This window comes from Drosophila sulfurigaster, chromosome 2R (genome assembly GCF_023558435.1).
Source record: "Drosophila sulfurigaster albostrigata strain 15112-1811.04 chromosome 2R, ASM2355843v2, whole genome shotgun sequence".
In the NCBI taxonomy this organism is placed as follows: Eukaryota; Metazoa; Arthropoda; class Insecta; order Diptera; family Drosophilidae; genus Drosophila; species Drosophila sulfurigaster.
The window spans coordinates 3,913,419-3,935,960 of record NC_084882.1 but is presented as its reverse complement, the minus strand read 5'-3'; the positions used below and the strand labels follow the sequence as shown (position 1 = coordinate 3,935,960).

Below are 22,542 nucleotides of genomic sequence, written 5' to 3'. Positions count from 1 at the left end.
GTGCGTCCTATTAGTTGGCCCTTTCCTTGAACCCCATGCTATCTGAGCAAAGCCCGGTGAAGCCAGCGCGTACGCCACGCTAATAAACCCAACACCAGCACCAAACGAATATTACAATAGTGATTCGTTACAGATATAATTATAATTTAATAATATATTTTGGCGCCCAATCGTGTGGCCTGTTTTTGTATAGAATCTAAACATGGCCTTTAAAAATATTATATATGCGCTAGAATCAATAACAGCTAGTGATTCAAGTCTTTTTGTTTGTCTTTATACACATTTGTGTACTAGGTTAGTCTCTTTGTGTCTATTTTATTAGCGAGAAAGTAATACCTCGTAAAATCAAGACAAAAGAACTTAACCAAGACGGTAGTGGTTGACGTTTTCGAAAATAATAGCTTCAAAATGGCTTTATACTCAAACGGTCAAACTGTCTACTGTCATTTATATTAGTTGGCACCAGAGATCTGCCTCTTGCGGTAAGCAAAACACCTTATGAAAACGATGGAAATAAATTAGTACTACAAAATTAAATCAGCAATGGACAACTAAATTCATTGACTGGAGTTGCATAGTCCCGTGGTGGCGCAAGTCAGCTTAATGTGTTTAGTATTGTTTATTGTCCGTCTTCATCAATCATAAAAGTTTACAATGTAATATTACTAATTAGGCGATCTATTATCGACCGAGTATGGTTTGCATGCGCTATTACGCTATACTTGGTTTTGAAATAATTGCTCCAAAAGTTGGTATTATTAACATGAAGGAGCTTTATGAATGCTGATATTTTCCCCAATTTCTTTTCCTTCCTTTTTAGTGGCTGTTAAGGCATTCACATTTCAATTAGTGTTTGAAACGGATCGTGGCTCAGAGCTGCTTTCTCGTCATACTAATTGAAGGTATGCTTATCTAGCAACTAGTCCTATCGATTCAGGTGGGTTAATAGGAAAATCTGGAGGCTAACTTACACTCTGTGAAGTTTTGCATGGTTTCCAAATATCTTATGAATCGTGTTTAATTATCAGTTTTGTTGAAATTTGCATTTGTTTTATTATTTATTTATCTATTTATTTGTTCAGTTATTTTTGTGTGTTATTGTTGGTATTTATCTATTTATTTACTTATTTATTTATTTCATTTTTTTTCTTATTTATTTAACTCTTTATTTATTTATATATTATTTATTTTTCCATTATTTATTTATACATTTGCTTGGCGTAGCAGAATTTCTCAGTAAATTCTGACGCGTAGGTCTTACATATTATGCCAGGTCCAATAATTCAAGGGGAAACCATTTGTTGTGCTTGCACTCAGGAGGTCGAACATCCTGCTCAATTGTTAGCTACAAGGTGCAATCATTACTTTCACCACGCCTGCTTTAATACTCGCACTGACAATAGGAATTTGTGTCCAGTGTGCCGAACTGTGTTAGTAACATCTTCCATGAATCTTGCTGAAGAATTGGAAGCAGCCAGTTCAAGTGCAAATATGAGAACTAGAGGGCAAGCGAAAGCCGCGGCGACGGTCGCATCGGCAAATTCCAATGTAGAAAATTCTACTGATATTGGTAGAAGATCTAGCTCGCAGCCAAGGCAGCCGACGCTAAGTCCACAAGCTCCTCAACCGGTTGTAGTCCAGACTCCAATAGCTCAGCCAGTGGCAAATACTATGGCTCAAGAGATACAGCAGGCAATTGCGGCTGCGATGTCAGCAGCATTAGTTCAGCAGACGCAGATGCTATCGCAGGTGATGGAAAATGGGTTTCAGAGATTAGTTCAGCAACAGCTAGCTGCCAATACTGAACCAATTCAATCTGTTCCTAGACCTTCTCCAACAAGTCCACAGCATCAAAGCTTTCAGGAGTTGTTTGGATTACCAAATCGGCTCGATACGAATCCGTTGGTAAATCCGAGAGCGCCGCAAGTTGGTGCCAACTCTTCGCCAATGGGTTCTCAGCTGAGTAATAGTCTGCGACCCGACAGAATTAGCCAGATTATTGCTAATTGGAAGCTGAGGTACTCTGGACATTCGTCTATGTCGATAGAAGACTTTCTATATCGAGTAGAGTCATTGACTCGACAAACTCTGGACGGAGACTTTGAGTTGCTAGCCAGATATGCGAGTAACTTGTTTGAGGGTAGAGGGAGTGAGTTCTTCTGGAGGTACCACAAAAGTGTGACAGAAGTTCGTTGGGCAGATTTATGCAAGGCATTGAAAAATCAGTTTACGGATGGTAGAACCGATTTGGAGATTCGAGCAGCTATTTCGCAACGAAAGCAGAAAGCCAACGAATCGTTCGATCAGTTCTACGAAGCCATTGTGGCATTAGTAGAACGTTTGAACAGCCCAATGAGTGAGCAGTCCATGCTGGAAGTCTTGCGAGCCAATTTGCTCTCGGATATTCAGCACGAATTATTGTATGTGCCAATATTCAGCGTTGAGCAGTTGCGTCACACTGTTCGTACGCGAGAGAGGTTTTTTGAAAATCATTTCAATGCCATCAGCCGTTCCAAGAGGTTTACCGAGACGGCATGTAAGTGAAGTCACGGTACAAGCCACAATGGGTGAAGAGGATGATGTTGAAGAGCCAGAGAATCTGGAGGTGGATGCTCTAACACTTTCATGTTGGAACTGTGGGAAGAGTGGTCATAGATACCAAGATTGTGTAGCCGTACGTAAAGTATTCTGTTACGGTTGTGGTAAGCGTGACACTTATCGACCCAGTTGCACGAATTGTGCAATTTCAACCAAACCTGTAGGTGCGTGCACCGTTAACAAGTGCACGCAAACAAGTCTCAAAGGGTACCAACCCCGAGTAAATGAAGATAATAGTTTATCCAACATAGTTTCGGAAATTCAAATAAACCCGGCCAGATCTCTTAGTTTTGATGTAGAGAATGTTTGCAATTCAGGTATTCGAAATAAACAGCGGAAGGGGAATTGCATAATAAGCAATAAGGAGGAAAAGAGATCTGTATTAGCGTCAATAGTGGACATCACTGGTGATCCTCGTCCTTATGCCCAAGTCGAGATGCTAGGCAAAACGATAACTGGGTTAATGGACACTGGCGCTACTATTAACTGCATTGGTGGGAAGTTAGCTGAGGAAATACTAGCAAACAACACCGAATATACGCAACTATTGTCATCTGTGAAAACTGCTGATGGAAATAGGCAGCGAATTTGTGGGAAGTTAAGTGTTCCTGTCCAATTTAAGGGCAAGATACAACCACAACGATTTTATATCGTTCCGACTTTGTCGCAAGACGTATATTTGGGTATTGAGTTTTGGAGAGATTTCAAGCTATTGCCAATATGTTTGATGCACCCGGCTGACACTGACAGCATTGCCTCAATTGCCTTTGATAATTCGCAGCAACTCGAGTTGACATCGGAGCAACAAACAGAACTGGCAAACTTCATGCGAAGGACCTTAAGCAATAATCGCTTATCCTCGCATCATTGCAATTAAGCTACCTCCAAGCGGGTATCCCACTTTGTCGTTACAACGACTAAGTGTGATTTTGCCAGGGGGGATGTGTAATAGGCCGCTTGTCGTATTTGAAATTGACTAAGCCTAAAAGTATGCAACATTTTTTTTCTTCTTTTTCTGAACACCTACATAACAGGTTGGCTGATAAGTCCCCGGTCTGACACATAGATGGCGACGTTAGTATTGAATTCATATTATTTTTATATAGTACTAACTTTCAAATGATTCGTGTCAAAATTTGACGTCTGTCAGTCAATTAGTTTGTGAGATAGAGCGTCTTTTGTGAAGCAACTTTTGTTATTGTGAAAAAAAATGGAAAAAAAAGGAATTTCGTGTTTTGATAAAATACTGTTTTCTGAAGGGAAAAAATATAGTGGAAGCGAAAACTTGGCTTGATAATAAGTTTCCGTAGTCTCCCTTAGAGAAATCAACAATAATTGATTGGTATGCAAAATTCAAGCGTGGTGAAATGAGCACGGAGGACGGTGAACGCAGTGGACGCGCGAAAGAGGTGGTTACCGTCAAAAACATCAAAAAAAATCCACAAAATGATTTTGAATGACCGTAAAATAAAGTTGATCGAGATAGCAGAGACCTTAAAGATATCAAAGGAACGTGTTGGTCATATCATTCATCAACATTTGGATATGCGGAAGCTCTGTGCAAAATGGGTGCCGCGCGAGCTCACATTTGACCAAAAACCACCGTGCCACAAGTCATTGAGAACGATGGCAAAAATTCATGAATTGGGCTTCGAATTGCTTTCCCACCCACCGTATTCTCCAGATCTGGCCCCCAGCGACTTTTTCTTGTTCTCAGACCTCAAAAGGATGCTCGTAGGGAAAAAATTTGTCTGCAATGAAGAGGTGATCGCCGAAATGAGGCCTATTTTGAGGCAAAACCGAAGGAGTACTACCAAAATGGTATCAAAAAATTAGAAGGTCGTTATAATCGTTGTATCGCTCTTGAAGGGAACTATGTTGAATAATAAAAACGAATTTTGACAAAAAAATGTGTTTTTCTTTGTTAGACCGGGGACTTATCAGCCGACCTGTTATTTCTATCTATTCTTTATTATATTATTTATTATTATGTGTCTTGTCATATTTAATTTGTATTATTTAATTTGTTTAGTTGTATAAAATTATTTGTAGTCTGAGAAAATGGTACTCAATGTCTTGTCATGTTTTGTCTGAGAAGCGGAGCTTTATTTACAAATGAGACTGAAAGCTCCCAAAATAGCGCCATCTATTGGTGGACCACGATACATGCAAGCATGAATTGCTTGATGAGCTGATCGTGTTAAGTCCAGATCAAAATAGACAAGCGATTACCTTTTTGAGTAGGATTAATTGTCAAATTTTCGAAAAAAAAGGTCTTTGTTGTTGGTTTTGGCTGGAAGAAAAATGGTTAGCAGGTTATGTGCAGAACCTAATTAAAACAAAAAAAATAGTGGAGAAGTGCATGTGCTTTAACAACAATAAAAGAAAAGGGAAAAGTACATCAGTGAAGTGGTTGGTGTAGTCAGATGCTTAAAACGTACTTGTGAGTATACAAAGATACTTCATTGTATAATTGTTATACTGAGTCGTTAATCTGGTCATTTTCTTTCTTTACAAAAGTGCACCTTGCCGTCCACTTGTAGCTGTTTGTCCACTAGAGGAATTTGCCAACTGGCGTAAATAAACCAAGTGCCGTTTTCCAGATTAGGGTAAATATTTGTTATACGTATATTTAGTTTTTTTGTTGTTCTAAGTTTAGTTTTGTCTATTTATTTTTAGATTCGGCACTCCGTCATAAATTATAATAACTCAATCCTAATTTATATAATAACCCAGTTATAAGTTACATAAAACTCAGACATAAATTATAATAACCCAGTCCTAATTTATATAAAACCTAGTGGGTAAATTATAAAAACCCAGTGGTAGAGTTTTGAATTAATTTAAAATGAAAATTCAACATACTCCACTGCTTGATTAACGGCCAACCACCCAAAGCTCCACGTCGCAGCTGTGCTGGCCAGATCAGCTGTCTGTATAAAACAAACAGATGAGCTGTTGTTAGCTGCAGACGCATATTGAGCATCAGGAGAATTGCGGGCGGTGTTTCTGCTGACGAAAACACTTGCGTCCGACAGCCTTACGATCTCTATTGATTGTTTGCTCTACACTGGTGGTGGCTTCGAGGCCGAGTATCGGCGTCACCCAAGGAGGAAGGCGAACAGCTGGATAGCAGCTTATGTTTTTTTTGTTTGTTGATTATTGTTAGTTTAAATTGTTTAGTTAAAATGTGCATTTTTAAGTGAATGTTTATAATTGTTGTAAGTGTATTATGATGTGGCGAGAAAATTGAAACAACAACTTTTCTTGGGCACTCATAATGCAAGTACCACGGTATTGCTGTATAAAGTAACAACTGCAATCGTTTAAGAATGCATATAAGGCACCATATATAGGCAAAATATCTTTTAAAAATTGTATTTAGTTGTAAAATTTCTTGTTCTGTATTGCCTGCAAAGAATTGCACTAGCACCTCATAGCAGCCAGCTTTTACGCATGCGCAAAAGCTTTATTGTTATTGTTTATCCACAGCTTCACCACAGACAGTCACTAACACAAGGAAAGATCTTTCTGCATGGGAGTCGCCGAATGTATGTAAGTCTGTTTCACTCTTACTAAATGATAATATATACATGAGTTAGAGCTTTTGGTGCATCTCACCATAGCGCTGTTACAGCTGCTACTGCAGTCCCAGCGGTCAATGACCTTGAAGGGCTGGCCATATACATGCCTGCATTGAGTGACAGCCATCAGCTGATCCTCATACAATTTCTTGTGCAGAGCTTTTCTGTTTAAAAGATAGATTATGTTTGCTTATATTTATTGTGCTTTTCATCATTCAAAATGATTCAAAATTTCAAATTTCAAAATTCTTAAAGTATTAGTAATTTTTAAACCCAAAAATAATTAGTTATATTATATTTATGCTAGATCATATTTTATATTTATAAGTTAATTATTTTTAGTTTTCTTTATTTATTCTTTTTCTTTTTGCCTTATTTAATTAATTTCCGCCTCATAAACACTTACTATGTTAGTCCGTTAATCTATTTATTTATTTATTTTTCTTGTCAATTCATAATGTTGTTAATATTCAAAGTATTTTTGTTATCTGTTAATAAATTAAGTATGTCCGCTAAATTGTTTACTTTTTTTTATTTGGAACCATGCATAACCAAGCAGGAGTAGGTTAGCCGAACCACTTCTTTTAGGGATCCTGCCAACTTTAAGTTTTTGGCATTTGAATGCAGGATCATGGTAGGGTGGGCGTCTGCACACAATAACAGCTGTGTTGCGTTAGAGAGTGGCTCCGTCTTCTTTGTTAACCTACCTTCCTCTCCTTCCCTGTCTCTTCCATTTCACTATTGTTTAATGTAACCTTCCCATTACTCTCTTTCTTCTCTGTCTTCCCTTATGTACGCGAATTTTAAATATATTATTGTTATAAGTGGTGCGTCCTATTAGTTGGCCCTTTCCTTGAACCCCATGCTATCTGAGCAAAGCCCGGTGAAGCCAGCGCGTACGCTAATAAACCCAACACCAGCACCAAACGAATATTACAATAGTGATTCGTTACACCAGGAATCCTAATATCAGCTCCTTGGTTATAAATATTAAATATTGTTTAACAATGTTTAGTATGTCACAAACTAGAAGTGATTTGAAGGGCTTTAGGTTTCCGGATGTAAACCGAGCAAAATTGATCATTGAACGATTGTCGGTGGGTGTTCTTCACCTTGGTGTTACGTTGTGCTCCCCTCCTCATTGCACTGCATCACCGCCCTTTTCTGCACGTTCGTCACGTCTTGTTTATAGCATTCAAACATATTTAAACGATTTCGGGTTTATTCAAATTGATTATTGAGATGAGCGAATATTCGCATTTTAGATCCATCTTGAACCTCATACGTTTTCGTCCTTCTTCTTCCAATTGGATTGATAAGCTTTTCCAAATATTCACATTTCGGTTTGCAAATGAATTTTGGAAATATGAATAATTGGAAAAACAATGGGAGGCTTCTTCGATTACCTTGAATGTAGCATTGGGCTATCAACCGTATTGCGTCTCGTTCCCATCCTTTTTCGTAACTTGTTTTCGTGGTAGACGTTTACGTTTACGGCGTTGCGCACCGTTTGTCGAGTTTCCTACAACGTTTTGATAACATAATATGATTAATTGTTAGAATTTTTTTTTTTTTTAAGGTATAAAGGAAACACGTTTTCCCAACACGTGCTACGAGTCGTATCTTAATCCTGAACTACGTTTACGTGGCGGGCGTTTACGCCTTCGATCGTCTTGGGTATTGTGCTGAGCCCTCGATTGTCAATGTAAAAGACCCCTTCGCCTCAAAAAAAGCCATCCGGCCGAACTCACACATTAAGGTCAGGGGAGGTAGAGGCAGATCTCAGTCTAGAGAGCATGACCGACGACACCCTGCCCCTCAACCTGACGAACGTGACGGAGGAAGTGCGGCAGGAACTGCCCATGCAGACGGCACCCCGCGAGTTTGTAAGCCTCTAATGCTCTGCAGCTTAACCTCTATAAATCGAAAACGGCTTCGGCGGAGCTCCTGACTCTAGAAGAAGGGTCCGCCTACGCGGCTTTGGTCCAATCAATCTTTACGTCCTGACAACGGTAAGTAGATGGAGAACTGCCATCCTTGTGAGGAAGGAGTTACAAGCTCATCTACTACCTAATTTTAGCGCTGATAATCTAATCGTGGTGGTAATGGAGAGATATGAAGGATGTATGCTGCTAGCACCCTGCTACATGGCCCACGACGGACCCTCTTCTCTGAAAGAGCTACGGAGTTTGGTGGATATGTTCTGCTCTTCCAACAAGCAAATAATTATTGATACGAACGTCAACGCCCACCATAGCATTTGGGGAAGTCCTGACATTAGTGAAAGAGGAGAGACTGTGATTAACAAACAGAGTTCTACATTTGTAGGTCGCACTTCTCGCAACGTGCTAGATGTTAGTTTTGAGACTGATTGCACCCATGTAGGAGAGCAGACCCTCCTTCTCTGACCATAAGTACATACATTCAGTTTAATATTCCATTTAACAGAGTCTCAACGGCTGAGCTGTTCAGAAACCCCTGTAACACGAACTGGCTGAAATTCTCCAGTCACGTCACTGACTCTCCAGATCCGCCGAGTACAATACAGTACAGGACAATATCTGTAAAAGTCCTCTTATAAAGGCTACATCCTGCATTTCGCCAATCCTGCAGGCTCTCCAGACCGACGAGAAGATCGAAGTCACCCTAGTGAAATCCAGATCTCTCATCGATTCGTGGTGAGTTCACTAGTATGTTTCAACGGACGGACAACGTCTATGTCTGGGACGAATATAAGTTTCTTCTAAAGGCCTACAATAAGATGATCCGCTCATCCAAAAGCACCTCATGGAGAGCCTTCTGCTCAGATCTGGACAACATTAAAGACACCTCCAGACTGAGGAAGCAGTTGTCCAAGCAGGCTGCTAGCCCCTGTCTGCTTAAGGCAGACGACCCAGTGTGGACGGAGGGCAGTGCTAAAACTCTTGAGGCGCCACTCAAAGCCCATTTCCCAGGATGTATTGAAACAGAGAATAGTAATTGGCAGCTCTTTTATAGTCTTCTAGTCATGTTACCGCTGCTCAAATCTGTTTTGTGGAACAGTGAATAGCGATTAGCAGCTCTTTCCAAGTTACAACTGATACAATAAAGTCGATCATTGCCTCGTTTGTGAAGGTCAGGTTGCCCGGTCTCGATGGACTATCGCCAGCCATGCTGCAAGTCGCCAAAACTGCGATTATTCCATGACTATCGTAGATTTATTCGGCGTGTCTCGCATGGTATCATATCCCTACTCTTTGAAGGGGCTCTTCTAAAGTCATTTTCCTGCCGAAGGCTGATGTCAGAGTGCGCGCGAGAAGCGAGAAGATGGCAAAGTGAGAAGCGAGCTACATTGTTCTATTTTTTAAACAACTCTTTCCGCCATATTCTTGATTGCTTGTTCGCCGTATCTTCATCTACGGTATTCTAAGACGAAGATACCTTTCAGCGGCACAGCTACGGACCTCCGCTGGTCTATGCTTCGCCCCTAACAGGGGAAGCCTATCCTACCTACCTACCTAATGGTAGTCGATAATTTTAGTTATTCGCACTATTTCACCGAGCAGTGGTTGCGTCGAATTGGCGAAAACTAAGCATTTGCATAAAATCTCAAAAAAGAAAGAAAAATAAGAAAAATCACAAAATTTTTAAATTTAAAGCGAAATTTAAATACAATGTAAAGTTTTCGTTAAGTATTCAAAACAGCTTTGCACGTTTTATTTTTGGTGTAGGTAAATCATTTTTATTTTGATTGCTTATTAATTACAGTTAAAAAAATCTTAAGATTAACATGAGAAAATAAGCAGTTTGTTTACGCAGCGCCTAAAACAAATAAGAGCATTATCATCTACCAATATGGACGGCACACTGCACTTCGGATAAATATGACTTACATATACTAATTGAGTTTTTTATACATCTGAGTTTGCAGTCTGCAAAAAGGAAACACTGGCTACAACAAACGCAAGGTAAAAGGGAGCAAATGTACATTATAAGCCAATTATAAATCAAGACAACAATTTCCTATATGTGTATAGATTATTACTTGTTATAAATTTAATCACGATTAAAATATTTAAAATTAATTTTCAAAAATAAAATTGGCCACCAAAAGTGAATCTCTTGCAATTTTCCCACAAGTGGATTCATTAACAGCTTGGCCGCTCAGTGATGCACGTAGAGGCATAAGAAAATTTGTGTATACGTTAGTACCTAATTGATAACTTTCAATAGCACTGTAAATTATTTTAAATAATGGTTGCTTATTCAAATGAAAATATCCTCTATTACCATGTAATAGTTTGATTCCAGAGTGAGAAGTATTACAAATACTCATATACATACAGTGATCTGGGCGATAGTTATATTCACATGGCATTATATGTAGCTTATCAGGATGATAATAAAATAGGATATTAATAATATCTTGGTCGCCCCAGGTAATACGTAGTTTGTACTCTTTATATATAGGCAGGACATGTTGTTCCCAATTGAAATTTCGCATTCTTGTGAGGTTCATTAACATAACTCCAGAGTTCACTCCAAGTCGACCATAAAATGGATGTCGGGCAAAACGATTGTACCATCCAATGTTTTCATTTTCATGCTCTGGGGCAAGTGCAGCAATTTGACTCTCATTAAACTTTCCAAAAAATTTCCATATATCAGTAACCGGCGATAAGAATAAAATATCGGTATCAACATATAGTAGGGAGTCAACCTCTGTCAGTAACAACTATGGAAAAAATAATTCAATAAATTAAGCTAGTGAATAGTTTTTTTAACCACGACTTATGTATAATGACAAATATTTCATGGGTAAAATGCACGTTCCTCAACAAAAACATCAGGCATTATTTGGCGAAGGTAATACTTATTAAAACTTTAAATTTTTTTAGCTATTATTATGCACATAAATGAAACTTTTCATAACGTTTCCGAAAGTATGACAACTCTATAAAAAAACTCTATACCCGTGGTTTATTTTAAAAATCAGTATTATTATATATTATTAATATTGTTCATTGTCACATTTCGTATCCTTAAATTGTAAAAACACAGCATCATCAACACAATAAAATTAATTTTAATCAAATAGTTTTTATTGAATTTACCAAATATATATAATTCACGGGATCCAAAACACAAACAGCTATTCGTGGTGGCCAAAAATAATGATCATATATTATGTTTAACATGCTAAATGTTGATCGGAAACTTTTATATAAATATTTTTTAATACATTTATTAATATGCATTGAATAGTGTGGGGCAGCTTTACCTATCGCACTACTGGTATTAATATTTATGTATTTATGATAATGGTATTTAACGTTATAAATCGAGCTTTCAGTATTTAAAGTCCATAAGATTAATAACACATTTAAGAACCTATTTATCAATGTCTAGCTAAAGCGATAGTAAAAAACTAATTCGATGATCAAAATTTTTTCAAATAAAGAATTTATCTTCGTTGACGTTTTGGAAATCGTCAAAAATATTTATAATAATCATAAAAAAGAAACGCTACAGTGACTTGGAGAAAAAAATAAACTTCTGCCAGCTGACTTCTGTCTCAATTTCGTCAACTTCAAACCAATTGTTTAGAGGAAGAAAATTGTCAACTAAAGATAGCGAAAGCAGCCCAAAGTTTTTTAGACATCGACAATTGTCGGTTACTAAAATTGACCAAACTTGCAAAATTCTATCAAGTTCCATTATACCTGCATGTTAATAAATTTTGTTGTGAAGTGAAGCTCGCGCATTGATGTGTGATCGTTTGCTTGTCATTATTTTTTTCTAAGTTTAATCTACTTTCGATAGAAATTTAGACAAGATATAATATATTCCTTCAATTTTAGAATGGTTTCTAATTTCGCGTTTTAATATTCGCAACCAATAGATACTATTAAAAAATAACAACGTAACTAATTGTTTGGGATACTGGACTGCGACTGCGATAAAAGTACATATACACTTAAGTGTTTCGCTCTTTTTAATGAACAGTTTACTGGTTGTATAAGTTAAGCTTACCGGCAAAAATAGTCGTTGAGCAGCACATGGTTTGAAAAGCGTTTTCCATTCCGACTCGCTTTGGTTTGGAAACTTTAAGGGTAAAAGCTGGAAGTCAAACGTTTGTGGTACAATCTCACTCCAGTCTGACAATTTTTCCTTAAGGGTATCAGTTAACGGATCCTCGGTGAAAATTATGAACCTAAGATATTCCTGATAATAATTGAAAAGTATAGCTGACTTTATCATAATTAGAGTTTCTTGAGATCGCTGACCGCAGGTAACAACCACAATATGAATTATTCCCTTTTCATTATTTCTAAAAAAGATAAGGGACATTTTTGTTATTAATACACACAAAGATAATAACATTATTTTTTTTAATAATATATATTTTATTGACCTGACTAAACTTACTTATGGACTGACTAAAATCAATATATTCGTTTATATTTTAACATACACACCAAGCAAATGAATTACATTGATAGACGCTGCCGGTGCTGGATTTGCATCAAATAACTATTTATTCTAATTACGTATGTATGTAATTCAATTTCCGAAATGTTTTTACGTTAATTTTAATGCTTTGATTAAAACAAATAATTTAAGTAAAACTGTTGTGAAAAAAAAGTAAGAAAGCTACAGCGTTTTTGCCCATACAAAAGTATTTCTTTAATAACATCAACAATTTCGTGACGCTAGCTTCAAAACTACGGTTGTTATTCGATTTGTGTTGATCTGCGGGGGCGGAAGTAGGCGCGGCAAAAATTTGAAACAAACTTGATCTGCGTGAAAACATAACAAATGCTGCCGAAAAAAAATTATAGCTTTATCTCTTATAGTCTCTGAGAGCCAGTGTTTCATACGGACAGACAGACATGGCTAGATCGACTCGGCTGTTAATGCTGATCAAGAATATAGATACTTTATAGGGTCGGACATGCCTCCTTCTACCCGTTACATACATTTCCTGCCGGCAGAAAGTTATAATACCCTTCTACCTTATGGGTAGAGGTTATAAAAATAAAAATGATAACGTATCGCCTAATATCACATTATATTCAGGCAACAGATATATATTGGTTCGTTCATATAATCGTGCCGATTTTGTCTATCCGTCTGCAAGTATGAACACCTAGATCCCACAGATAGATAAAAGACAGTTTAAAACTGTAGGTTTTTGTGTGGTGTTGGCAATAAATTATTTTTAAAATATTTAAAATTTTGTTTACAATTTATTTTTAAGATAAAAATGAGTAAACGATATTAGGCGACTACCGTTAAACAATTTTGATTAGCAGTAAACTACAGTCGCTGCACTCCTTCTAACATTCACAACTTTAATTCAAGAACTTACATTTTATTAGTCTGCTTTAAAGGCTCTAAATAATCCCAACGAGGTCCCTCGTTGAATATGTAAAAGAGCGTTAATAGTGCTGTCATACATAAGAAGCACATATGTAAGTGCCGCTAAAATAGAAACAGCATATTAAATTCTTTAATTAATAAAACCGATTTATATTACCATTTTGTATACATATATTTGCAAATTAAGCTTCCAATTACACATGCTCAAATGCTAAAGTATAAAATTCCATCATATTGTACAAACAAGATGTTCAGCCGCAGAAAATGCAGCCATACATGCATAAATACACAAATGTATGTACATATGTACACACATGCATAGATATAAGGACATTGTTGTAAAACGATATTTTTAGAATAAACAGAAACTCTTGTATGCATTAGAAAGAACACACAATTGCAATTACAATTTTAATAAACTCTGTATGTTGATTTACTGAAATGGCGGATGGACATCTTAACTGAAATTCGCAACGATAATGTAAACAACATCAATGACAACAATTGAGAAGATCAAAACACCAGATATGTATATTAAATGAAACTATCGACAATGTTTTAGAAGTTGCTGTTGCTAAGCCTTTTCCAGCAATGTGCGTCCACAGTCTTGAAATGTTTTTTTTTTTTCACAATAACTGGTAACTCCAATTTATCTTGTTAAAAAGATAGAATTTTATTTTATTTTTTTGAATATAAAATTGATATGGCTATGAAAATAAAACGCGACGTAATTTTGTTCCGTTGTTCGCAGCACAAAAAAAATAAGTGTATCGATACTCCGTTACTGGATGTCAAGTCAGCTGTTCCACAGAAAAAAATATAGACCTATTAATCCGCAGTCATATCGACAAAACCAAGAGATTAATAATTCCAACAAAAATTGAAGAGGAAGCATGTGAGGCATTTTCTCATGCTGAGACGTAGCATTAATTAAATTTGCGAAGTCGCAAAACTGCAATTGAAAAAAAAAAATTGTGTATTTCTAATTGCATTTTTTAATAGACAAATGCTTGTGTGGTGTATCTAAAACTTCTTGTTTTTTACCAAATTTAATGTCATAGAGGCTGTCACAACGGACACTGTAAAAATTTTGTTATTTGGGAACAACGCTTAAAAAAACAATAGAATAAACTACTAAATGGAAATGGATATAAGAATTATATTTTATATGTGTGGTTAATTTATTTATATAAGCTTTTCTGTTCTATTGATTTTCAGCTGTTCTAATGTTGGGTGTAAAAATTTGCATCATAGAATTGTATTATTCAAGCAGATGCACTTCGTGTATACAGTTATAATGTTAACCAACATAACAAATGTATATGTATATCGATATGTTTTAAGATGATCGAAAATACAAGCTCAGAGCATCTGTGTGTAGGAAAATATCAAAGCAAATAACAATATTTAATCATAATTGTAGACGGTTTCATTAGTACTGTTTAGGTAGCTTTATTTATTGATTTAAAAACGTTTGACTTTACAAGTATTAACGATTAAGTAGTTAAGATAATATAAAATCTTTATTCTAGTTTAACGAAAATATTGGTGAAATAATTTTACTATGGGAAGTATTGAGAAGGCTTGCATTTCCGGATTTCTTTGCCGCCTATGCTCAGAAATGCACAGAACCGTCATTCACATTTATGGAGATCATGGTCAGCGGTTATGTCTTGTTGAGAAAATCAATGGATACTTGCCAATCACTGTAAATAAAATTATAAATTCATGCATATATACGAAACAGATTGCAAGTGTTACTTTTAATTTAATAGATATCACCAACTGATCCATTACCAAAAACAATCTGTAAAACTTGCTTATATCGGGTTGAACAGCATTATACACTTTTAATGAGACTTACACGCATGAGAGAAGAACGCAAGCTAAAGTTGTTGGGCTACAAACCGCAAAGGGAAACAGTAAGATTTAAATATTTGCTGTTTGCTTGATTGTATATTTAAATATATTCACATTTTATTTTCAGGATAATTTTTCAATATCTAGCGTCGAATGTTCTGATGACGAGGAACCCTCATCCACGGGAAATAACGATTCTTCCAACTCAGCAGCTAGTAAATCGAGCTCTACAACTAAGTCCACAACTTCAAATAGAAATAGAACTACAAACAGTAGTAGTTTAGTTAGCGCAAGTACAAGTTATGATCAGGGTTTATCCAGTGTTACTACCATTGCATCCAGTGCTGCAGAACTTGGACCTCAAGAGCTATATCCAACGACTTAAAACCCAAGTACATTTAATTTGTTAACCTAATCAAACATAATAATCATATGTACGTATAATTGATAAATTAATTTAAATAATGTACACAAGTATGGCATCTATGTACGTCTAGGATAAACACTTTACATACACATATAGTATGCATATGTATTTCATCTGATTTGGAAAAGATTAGTTGTGACACGCTAAAGCCATCGTAAAATGTTTTTTTTTTAGTTTTTGACTTAGCACCGGTTCTTTAATTTTAAGTTATAGCCTCTTAAATTGAATTGTGATATCAAATGATTCTAAATGTTTTAAAACTATTAAAATCAGAGGGCATATAAAAAAATCGTGTTTTATTTTAGTTTTTTTTAAGAACAATATAAATGTCGCGACAATGTGAATGTATCTGAAGCGATTTTATATGAACTGACCCCGAGTGATGTAAATACTGCATAATTAAACTAAATTCCGCATGCCTAAAATTCTTTGAGACAAATGAATAGGTAGCTGCTATTATTCAATAAAATATATTGCATGATGACTAGTGGTAGAATCAGACATTAGCCTCAGCAAGTCCTCTTAACTTTGATATGCATCGTTTTACATAAGTACATAGTATCTCAATTTTACTCAAAGATCATTGATTATCATAAATAATTTACATTTTTGTGGGTTTTGTTGAAAACCTAGCTGAAAACATAAATGCTCTCATTTTGTGCGGTCAGAGGGAACGCTTTCCGATTGGTTAACATATGGTATAATGTACCAGAGTGATCATGAGATTATTTCGAGCAGAATCAGTCATCACGACGGAATCAGTTTGTTTAGTTGTACCAGACTTCAGAACTTCGCCATCAATAAGGGACATGCCATCAAACAAATTCTTTTGTAATCCAAGAAAGATAGGCGTCAAGTGTGTTTTACGTTTGACAACATTGACTCCGATTATATTGTTTCCCAAATATATTAAAGTACATTTAAATCTTCTACGAACGTAATTAAATGGTGACGCTGACTTTTTTCAGAGGCCCACATTCGAAAAGTACCGTGACTAACAATAGGCTAAAAACTAGGGTATTAGTTTCATAGATTCTAAGGGCTTCGAACTACTTAAAAACAATATTCCCTATGGAGTTAAATACCTAATTCAGTATCCATTTAATTTTTTCATAACAGAGCTCAAATGATAAACTTGTTTTTGAATTTCCTAATTTTTTTATTCACAATATTTCAATACTTGTTTTTTTGACCGAATTCATTGGAAATAAAAATTACCTTGGACTGATGTAGGCAAAGAAGAAGGCAGGGTGAGATCTTTGAAAGAAAAACAATTTTTTTTAATTTTTGCAAATCATTTCAGAATTTCAAAATTTTGGAAAATCTAAAGATTTTCAACTTTTTTTGATTGCTCATACATTTTTATCGTTTGGCCACCCTTTGGAATTTCAAAATTTTGCCAAATTTCAAAAATTTTAAAACTGTATTAACTGTGTTTTCCGTTTGCCCACCTCTTAAAGTTTCAAAATTTTGTCAAACTACAAAAAATATTTTTACTTTTTTAGATTTCCAAAAAAAAGTTAATCTTTTTTGACTATTTCTGTTTGCTTATACATATTCATCGTTTGCCCAGCCTTAGTCTTAAAATTTTATCTAGTTCCAAAAATATTTGTTTTTTCAGATTGCGTCATCGTTTAACCCACTACCCATAGGGTAGAAGGATATTATAACATTATGCCAGCAGGAAATACTTATATAAAATAATATAATATATATATATATATATATATATATATATATATATATATATATATATATATATATATATATATATATATATATATTCTTGATGACGACATAGCTGTCTTTCCTTATGAACACCTATGTTATATCTCAAAAACCATAAGAGAAATATATTTTCGACAGCACTTGTTATCTGCCCGCAGATCAATTTTTTTGGCACACACACTTTCACCCCGCAAATCCACAAAAATCGAATAGGAAATACTGGCACAAAACGAATGCAATTGGGTCTTAGTGCCTCAAATACTTTGTACTATGTCTTAAAATTTAAGACTTAAATTTTCAATGGAAAGTCCCCAGGGAAAATCTGCAGAGCGGTGACGGTTGATCCACAGTAGGCTGGTCGACGCACTGTTGTCAGGATGGATAATGCGCCAGACAGCCAAATACCCATCTTTGAAGGTGCGGGCTGGATAAACGGTGTCAAGATCCTGATATGCAAGTACGACCCAATGGTGCTTTGGTTGAATGCGCTGACGATCTAACAGTGGGGGTACTGGAGAGCTGTGAAGGATGTATGCTGCTAGCATCCTACGACGGAGCCGCTTCACGGGAAGAGATGCGGAGATTGGTGGATATGGTCTGCTCCTCCAACAAGCAAATAACTATTGGTACGAACGCCAACGCCAAGGGGAGAGACTGTGTTTAACAAACAGAGATCTACATTTGTAGGTTGCACTTCTCGCAACGAGCTAGATCTTAGTTTTGAGACTGATTGCACCCATGTAGGAGAGTGGAAAGTCCAGAACAGACCCTTCTTTGATCATAAGTATATTCAGTTTAATATTCCATTTAACAGTCTCAACGGCTGAGCTGTTCAGAAACCCCCGTATCACGAACTGGCTGAAATTCTGCAGTCCGACTCGCCAGGTCCGCCGAGTACATCAACTTGGTACAGGACAATATCTGTAAAAGTCCTCTTAGAAAGGCTACATCCTGCGTTTCGCCAATCCTGCAGGCTCTCCAGACCGGCGAGAAGATCGAAGTCACCCTAGTGACATCCAGATCTCTCATCGATTCGTGGTGAGGTCACTAGTTTTATTCAACTTGCTAAGAGGACGGACAACGTCTATGTCTGGGACGAGTATAAGTTTCTCCTAAAGCCCTACAAGCAGATGATCCGCTCATCCAAAAGGACCTCATGGAGAGCCTTCTGCTCAGATCTGGACTACATTAACGACACCTCCACACTGAGGAAGCTGCTGTCCAAGCAGGACAGCCGTCTGCTCAAGACGGGCGACCGAGTGTGGACGGAGAGCAGTGCTGAAACTCTTGAGGCGCTGCTCAAAGCCCATTTCCCTGGATGCATTGGAACAGAGTCATGTTACCCCCAGCCGGTCTAATTAGGCTAACAAAATAAATTGAGTTATCGACTCTTTTGCGAAGGTCAGGTTGCCTGGTCTCAATGGACTATCGCCAGCAATGCCGCAAGCCAAAAAGTGTTCCATGGCTATCGGAGAATTGTCATATTCTTACTCTTTGAAGGACTTATAAAGTCATTTGAGTCATTTTCCTGTCAAAGGCGGGCAAATGCAGCCACGTGGTCTACAATGACTTCCGACGAAGGTACCTTTCACCGGCACAGCTACAAGTCTATGCGCCCCCACAGCAGGGGCAGCTAGCTCTACCTACCTATATTATTAATGTAGAACGATATGCCAAATATAGCTTCCAGTCCATTTTCGGAATACATTTGGTAAATTTTTAGATTATGCTTTTATTGAATTGTGTTGAGGGTACATCACAGTCAAACACTCGACTGTAGCTTTCATACTTGTTTATTTGAATATAACAAAAAAAATTAAAAATACAAAATCAATTTTAAATTTATTATTTTTTTGGGTTATTTGAAAAAATAGCTTAATATGTAATTTCTTCCTTCACGATAGATTAGGTAAATCGGCCTCTGTGGCGTTTTTGATTTAAAGTGCTGACTATCCCAATTCAGAATGTATTAAGTTGGCATTGGATTTTCTTTTATTGAATTAAGTTTTAGGAAAGAAACAATAGTTGAAACTGAATTTTTTGAGAAGGATGGGTAACAACAATATGGTCTTTAGTGTCGAGTGTGTTTTCCCCATGGATAGTGCTACCTCTGATTCTCTTCTTTTCCCAGACTTACCTCTAATCAAAGTTCTTACAAACTTACAGCTCAGTGAACATTTAAAAATTACATTATTTTTGGAAAAAATTAACATTTAAATATAACAATACGCAAGGTCAAGGGCGTGCTTAAAAATAAAATTTTCACCAAACAAAATAATATAAAAATTACATTGTGTTTGCTTCTGCTATACAGATACAGGCAGGATATTTCTGGTAGGCTTAATATATTCGATTTATTGAAGTTACAGTTAAAGAACAAGTAATTTAAAAGCTAAGCCCGATAAACTGCATATATCTTATGTTATAGTATATATTTCATGAATATGAAAGGTCTACTTGACTGCACTTTTTATTACTACTACATATTCTTATAAGTGTGCAATTCATCTTATTACGCGTACCTTCCATTTTGCAAAACACCTGTGACGTGATGGTTTGAATTGACCAGAAGGTTTGAATTGTATGTTATTTAATGCGATACACTTTAGTTTTAGTGTAGACATGCAGTCGTTCAACATACTCGAAAATATATTTATAAATACCTTCTCCTTACTTATATGCAACAATTTAGTTGTGGTACTTTTGGTGCCTGATTTTCAAAATAAGTTATGATATTTTATTAGTACCATACTCAAGCTCTAACTTTATTGACGGCGGCGAGTATTACGTTGTTTATCAAACCGCATTTCCATTTCTTCAAGAACTTTCGGAGTATAACGTACTACAAGCTTTACGGATCCACTTGCTTGTTTAAGCAATTCAACAGCTCTCTCATGATTTTCACCTTCAACGGACTGAAAGAATAGTTGTAAAACAAGAATTATAATTGGCCCTTAAACAACACCTTTCCTTATTATAAGGCGCTTAAAATTTCGGGTGAATACGTGTAAACATATATTCTGGAAAATGAAAAATATTCTTATAATCATTTAGAGAAAATAAATACATCATTGGACAAATGTTGAAAAGGATTTTTTGGACTTTCTTTCATTTTTATCAAGTTTTTATATTTCTTTTTTAATAAAACGATTATTGCATGGTCAAAAGAAAGTACATGTTGGAAATTCCAAACAAAAAAGGATGAAAACGACTGCTATCTGAAAATATTTTGATATATACTCATATATATATATAAATCAACCGCCTTATTTGCTTTAATGTTTGACGCAGTTTGACCTATTTCCACCAAATTAATTTGAATTTTAAAACGATGTTTAGATAAATATTCCAGTACACACAACAAGAAAATAAAACAATCTAGTGAATACATATTAGAAAATTTAAAAAAAAAAATTGTTTTTAATTACAAAATAACATACCACGCCATTTACTGAAAGTAACTGATCTCCCCTTTTTAATCCTCCATGTCTATCTGCTACTCCACCAGGTATAATTCGTGATATATATATGGGAGAATTTTGCTCCTTACCTCCCATAACATTGAATCCTAGACCTGCAACGAAACATGACATTTACATATACACACATATATAATGTAATTTTTATAACATTTTACACTTTTTTTAGAATTAATTTTAGCCGTGCCTTCTTTTTCAGTGACTTGTAAACCAAAAGTAAAAAAATCTCAATTAGAGTAATTACTTCCTGGTTGTTCTTGTGGAAAGTGTCAAATATATTGTAGGCCGTCGAAGTTCTGCCGCAGATTCGCAATTTCATAAACAAGCGGCGTATCTTCTTCATTATTAGACAACTGCTCACTACTGTCTCGTCTACTTCGTCTTCTTCCTTATCTGATAACTTTTAACAGGTTAACTTAATTTGTTTACCAGATAACCAATCAAGCCATAGTTATCATACCCGCTACCCATCAGATAGAAGGATATTATAACTTTGTCAATAGGTAGGAGTCATCTCCGACCCCATAAAATATATAAATTCTTGATAAGCAGAGATGATGGTATAGCCATATCCGTCGGTTTTTCTATCTTTGTGAACATATAGATCTGAGAGTATATTGTTATATATATAACAAACGGTTAGTAGGTAGCTTTTTTACTTGTTAATAGCAATTAAAATACAAATTAATACTTGAACACACTTGCTGTATCAATAATTAAATGTGTCCCACGATAAATTTACATTGTTTGGACATATTTTAGCTTTAGGTGATTTCCAAAAGCTATATTCAACATACCTTCTTCAGTTTTTGGCAATTCGACGACTCGTGGATGAGCATGTCCTTCACTAGCAGCAAAAGCGGCTACGGTTGCTTTCGCTGTCGCGGATGCACGAACATCATGAGAGCCTTGGATATCAACTGTTTCGTAAACGTGTTCATAGACTTCACGAACAGAATTTAAGAAATCAGAGTTGAGGACCTTTTGCAGTGCAGCTAACTTTGTAGTCGGAAAATCTCCACTGGCCTGAAGCTTTTCTAACAACTCAATGGATCTTTTTACATCTGCAAATTATTTTGATAATGATAGTCTGTACAAAGGAAGATCAATGTAAATTTACCTCTGGCCAACGTCAGTGGTTCAGAAACTTCGGCCATTTTAACTATGAACTCTTCTATTTCAATAGAAAAATGTGTTTGCTTTTTCAAAACCTTCAGCTGTCTATATTGTGGTAGGGATGAAAGTAAAATCAATATTTTCGATAAATTTAGAAAATTCTTAAATATGCTCAACATACATAGCTCCGCAACTTATATGCGTCAAGATAGCTCCGCAACTTCTGCGTCACCTATCGATACACAAATATCGGATGCAAAAACATTTTTATTTTTACCTTTTTAACAGATATTTAGTCTTTAAATTTAGTTTAAATGCGAATCAATAAAATAAGATTCTCCTTCTATTAAATCCGTGTTCGTGAATTAAAAATTAACAAGTTATAGCC

At 36.0% G+C, this 22,542-nt stretch overlaps 3 protein-coding genes and 1 long non-coding RNA gene across 5 annotated transcripts; 2 read left to right on the top strand and 2 right to left on the bottom strand.

Annotated features, from left to right (window-relative positions):
• Positions 1-4,734: 4,734 nt before the first annotated feature.
• Positions 4,735-5,367, top strand: LOC133838373 (uncharacterized). Its single transcript, XR_009893942.1, has 3 exons — positions 4,735-5,041; positions 5,119-5,207; positions 5,278-5,367. It is a non-coding gene; the product is annotated as an uncharacterized LOC133838373 (long non-coding RNA).
• Positions 5,368-9,956: 4,589 nt separating this feature from the next.
• On the bottom strand, positions 9,957-14,238 carry LOC133837119 (glucoside xylosyltransferase 2). The gene is made up of 4 exons (XM_062267781.1): positions 13,702-14,238; positions 13,534-13,646; positions 12,195-12,492; positions 9,957-10,896 (listed from the first exon to the last, which is right to left on the bottom strand). Exons 1-4 carry the CDS (start codon positions 13,744-13,746, stop codon positions 10,243-10,245), a joined length of 1,110 nt encoding a protein of 369 aa, XP_062123765.1. The 5' UTR covers positions 13,747-14,238; the 3' UTR covers positions 9,957-10,242.
• Positions 14,239-14,854: 616 nt separating this feature from the next.
• Positions 14,855-16,120, top strand: LOC133837120 (uncharacterized). Its single transcript, XM_062267782.1, has 4 exons — positions 14,855-14,990; positions 15,077-15,252; positions 15,320-15,466; positions 15,532-16,120. Exons 2-4 carry the CDS (start codon positions 15,109-15,111, stop codon positions 15,787-15,789), a joined length of 549 nt encoding a protein of 182 aa, XP_062123766.1. The 5' UTR covers positions 14,855-14,990; positions 15,077-15,108; the 3' UTR covers positions 15,790-16,120.
• Positions 16,121-19,334: 3,214 nt separating this feature from the next.
• On the bottom strand, positions 19,335-22,302 carry LOC133837496 (protein lin-7 homolog C). 2 transcript variants are annotated; one of them, XM_062268277.1, is made up of 4 exons: positions 22,159-22,298; positions 21,836-22,102; positions 21,000-21,133; positions 19,335-20,474 (listed from the first exon to the last, which is right to left on the bottom strand). In XM_062268277.1, the coding sequence occupies exons 1-4, from the start codon at positions 22,193-22,195 to the stop codon at positions 20,325-20,327; spliced, it is 588 nt and encodes a 195-aa protein (XP_062124261.1). In that variant the 5' UTR covers positions 22,196-22,298; the 3' UTR covers positions 19,335-20,324. The 2 variants fall into 2 exon arrangements, with proteins under 2 accessions (XP_062124261.1, XP_062124262.1); XM_062268278.1 differs by lacking the exon at positions 21,000-21,133 and having other exon boundaries at positions 20,367-20,474; positions 22,159-22,302.
• Between the last annotated feature and the right edge of the window lie 240 nt (positions 22,303-22,542).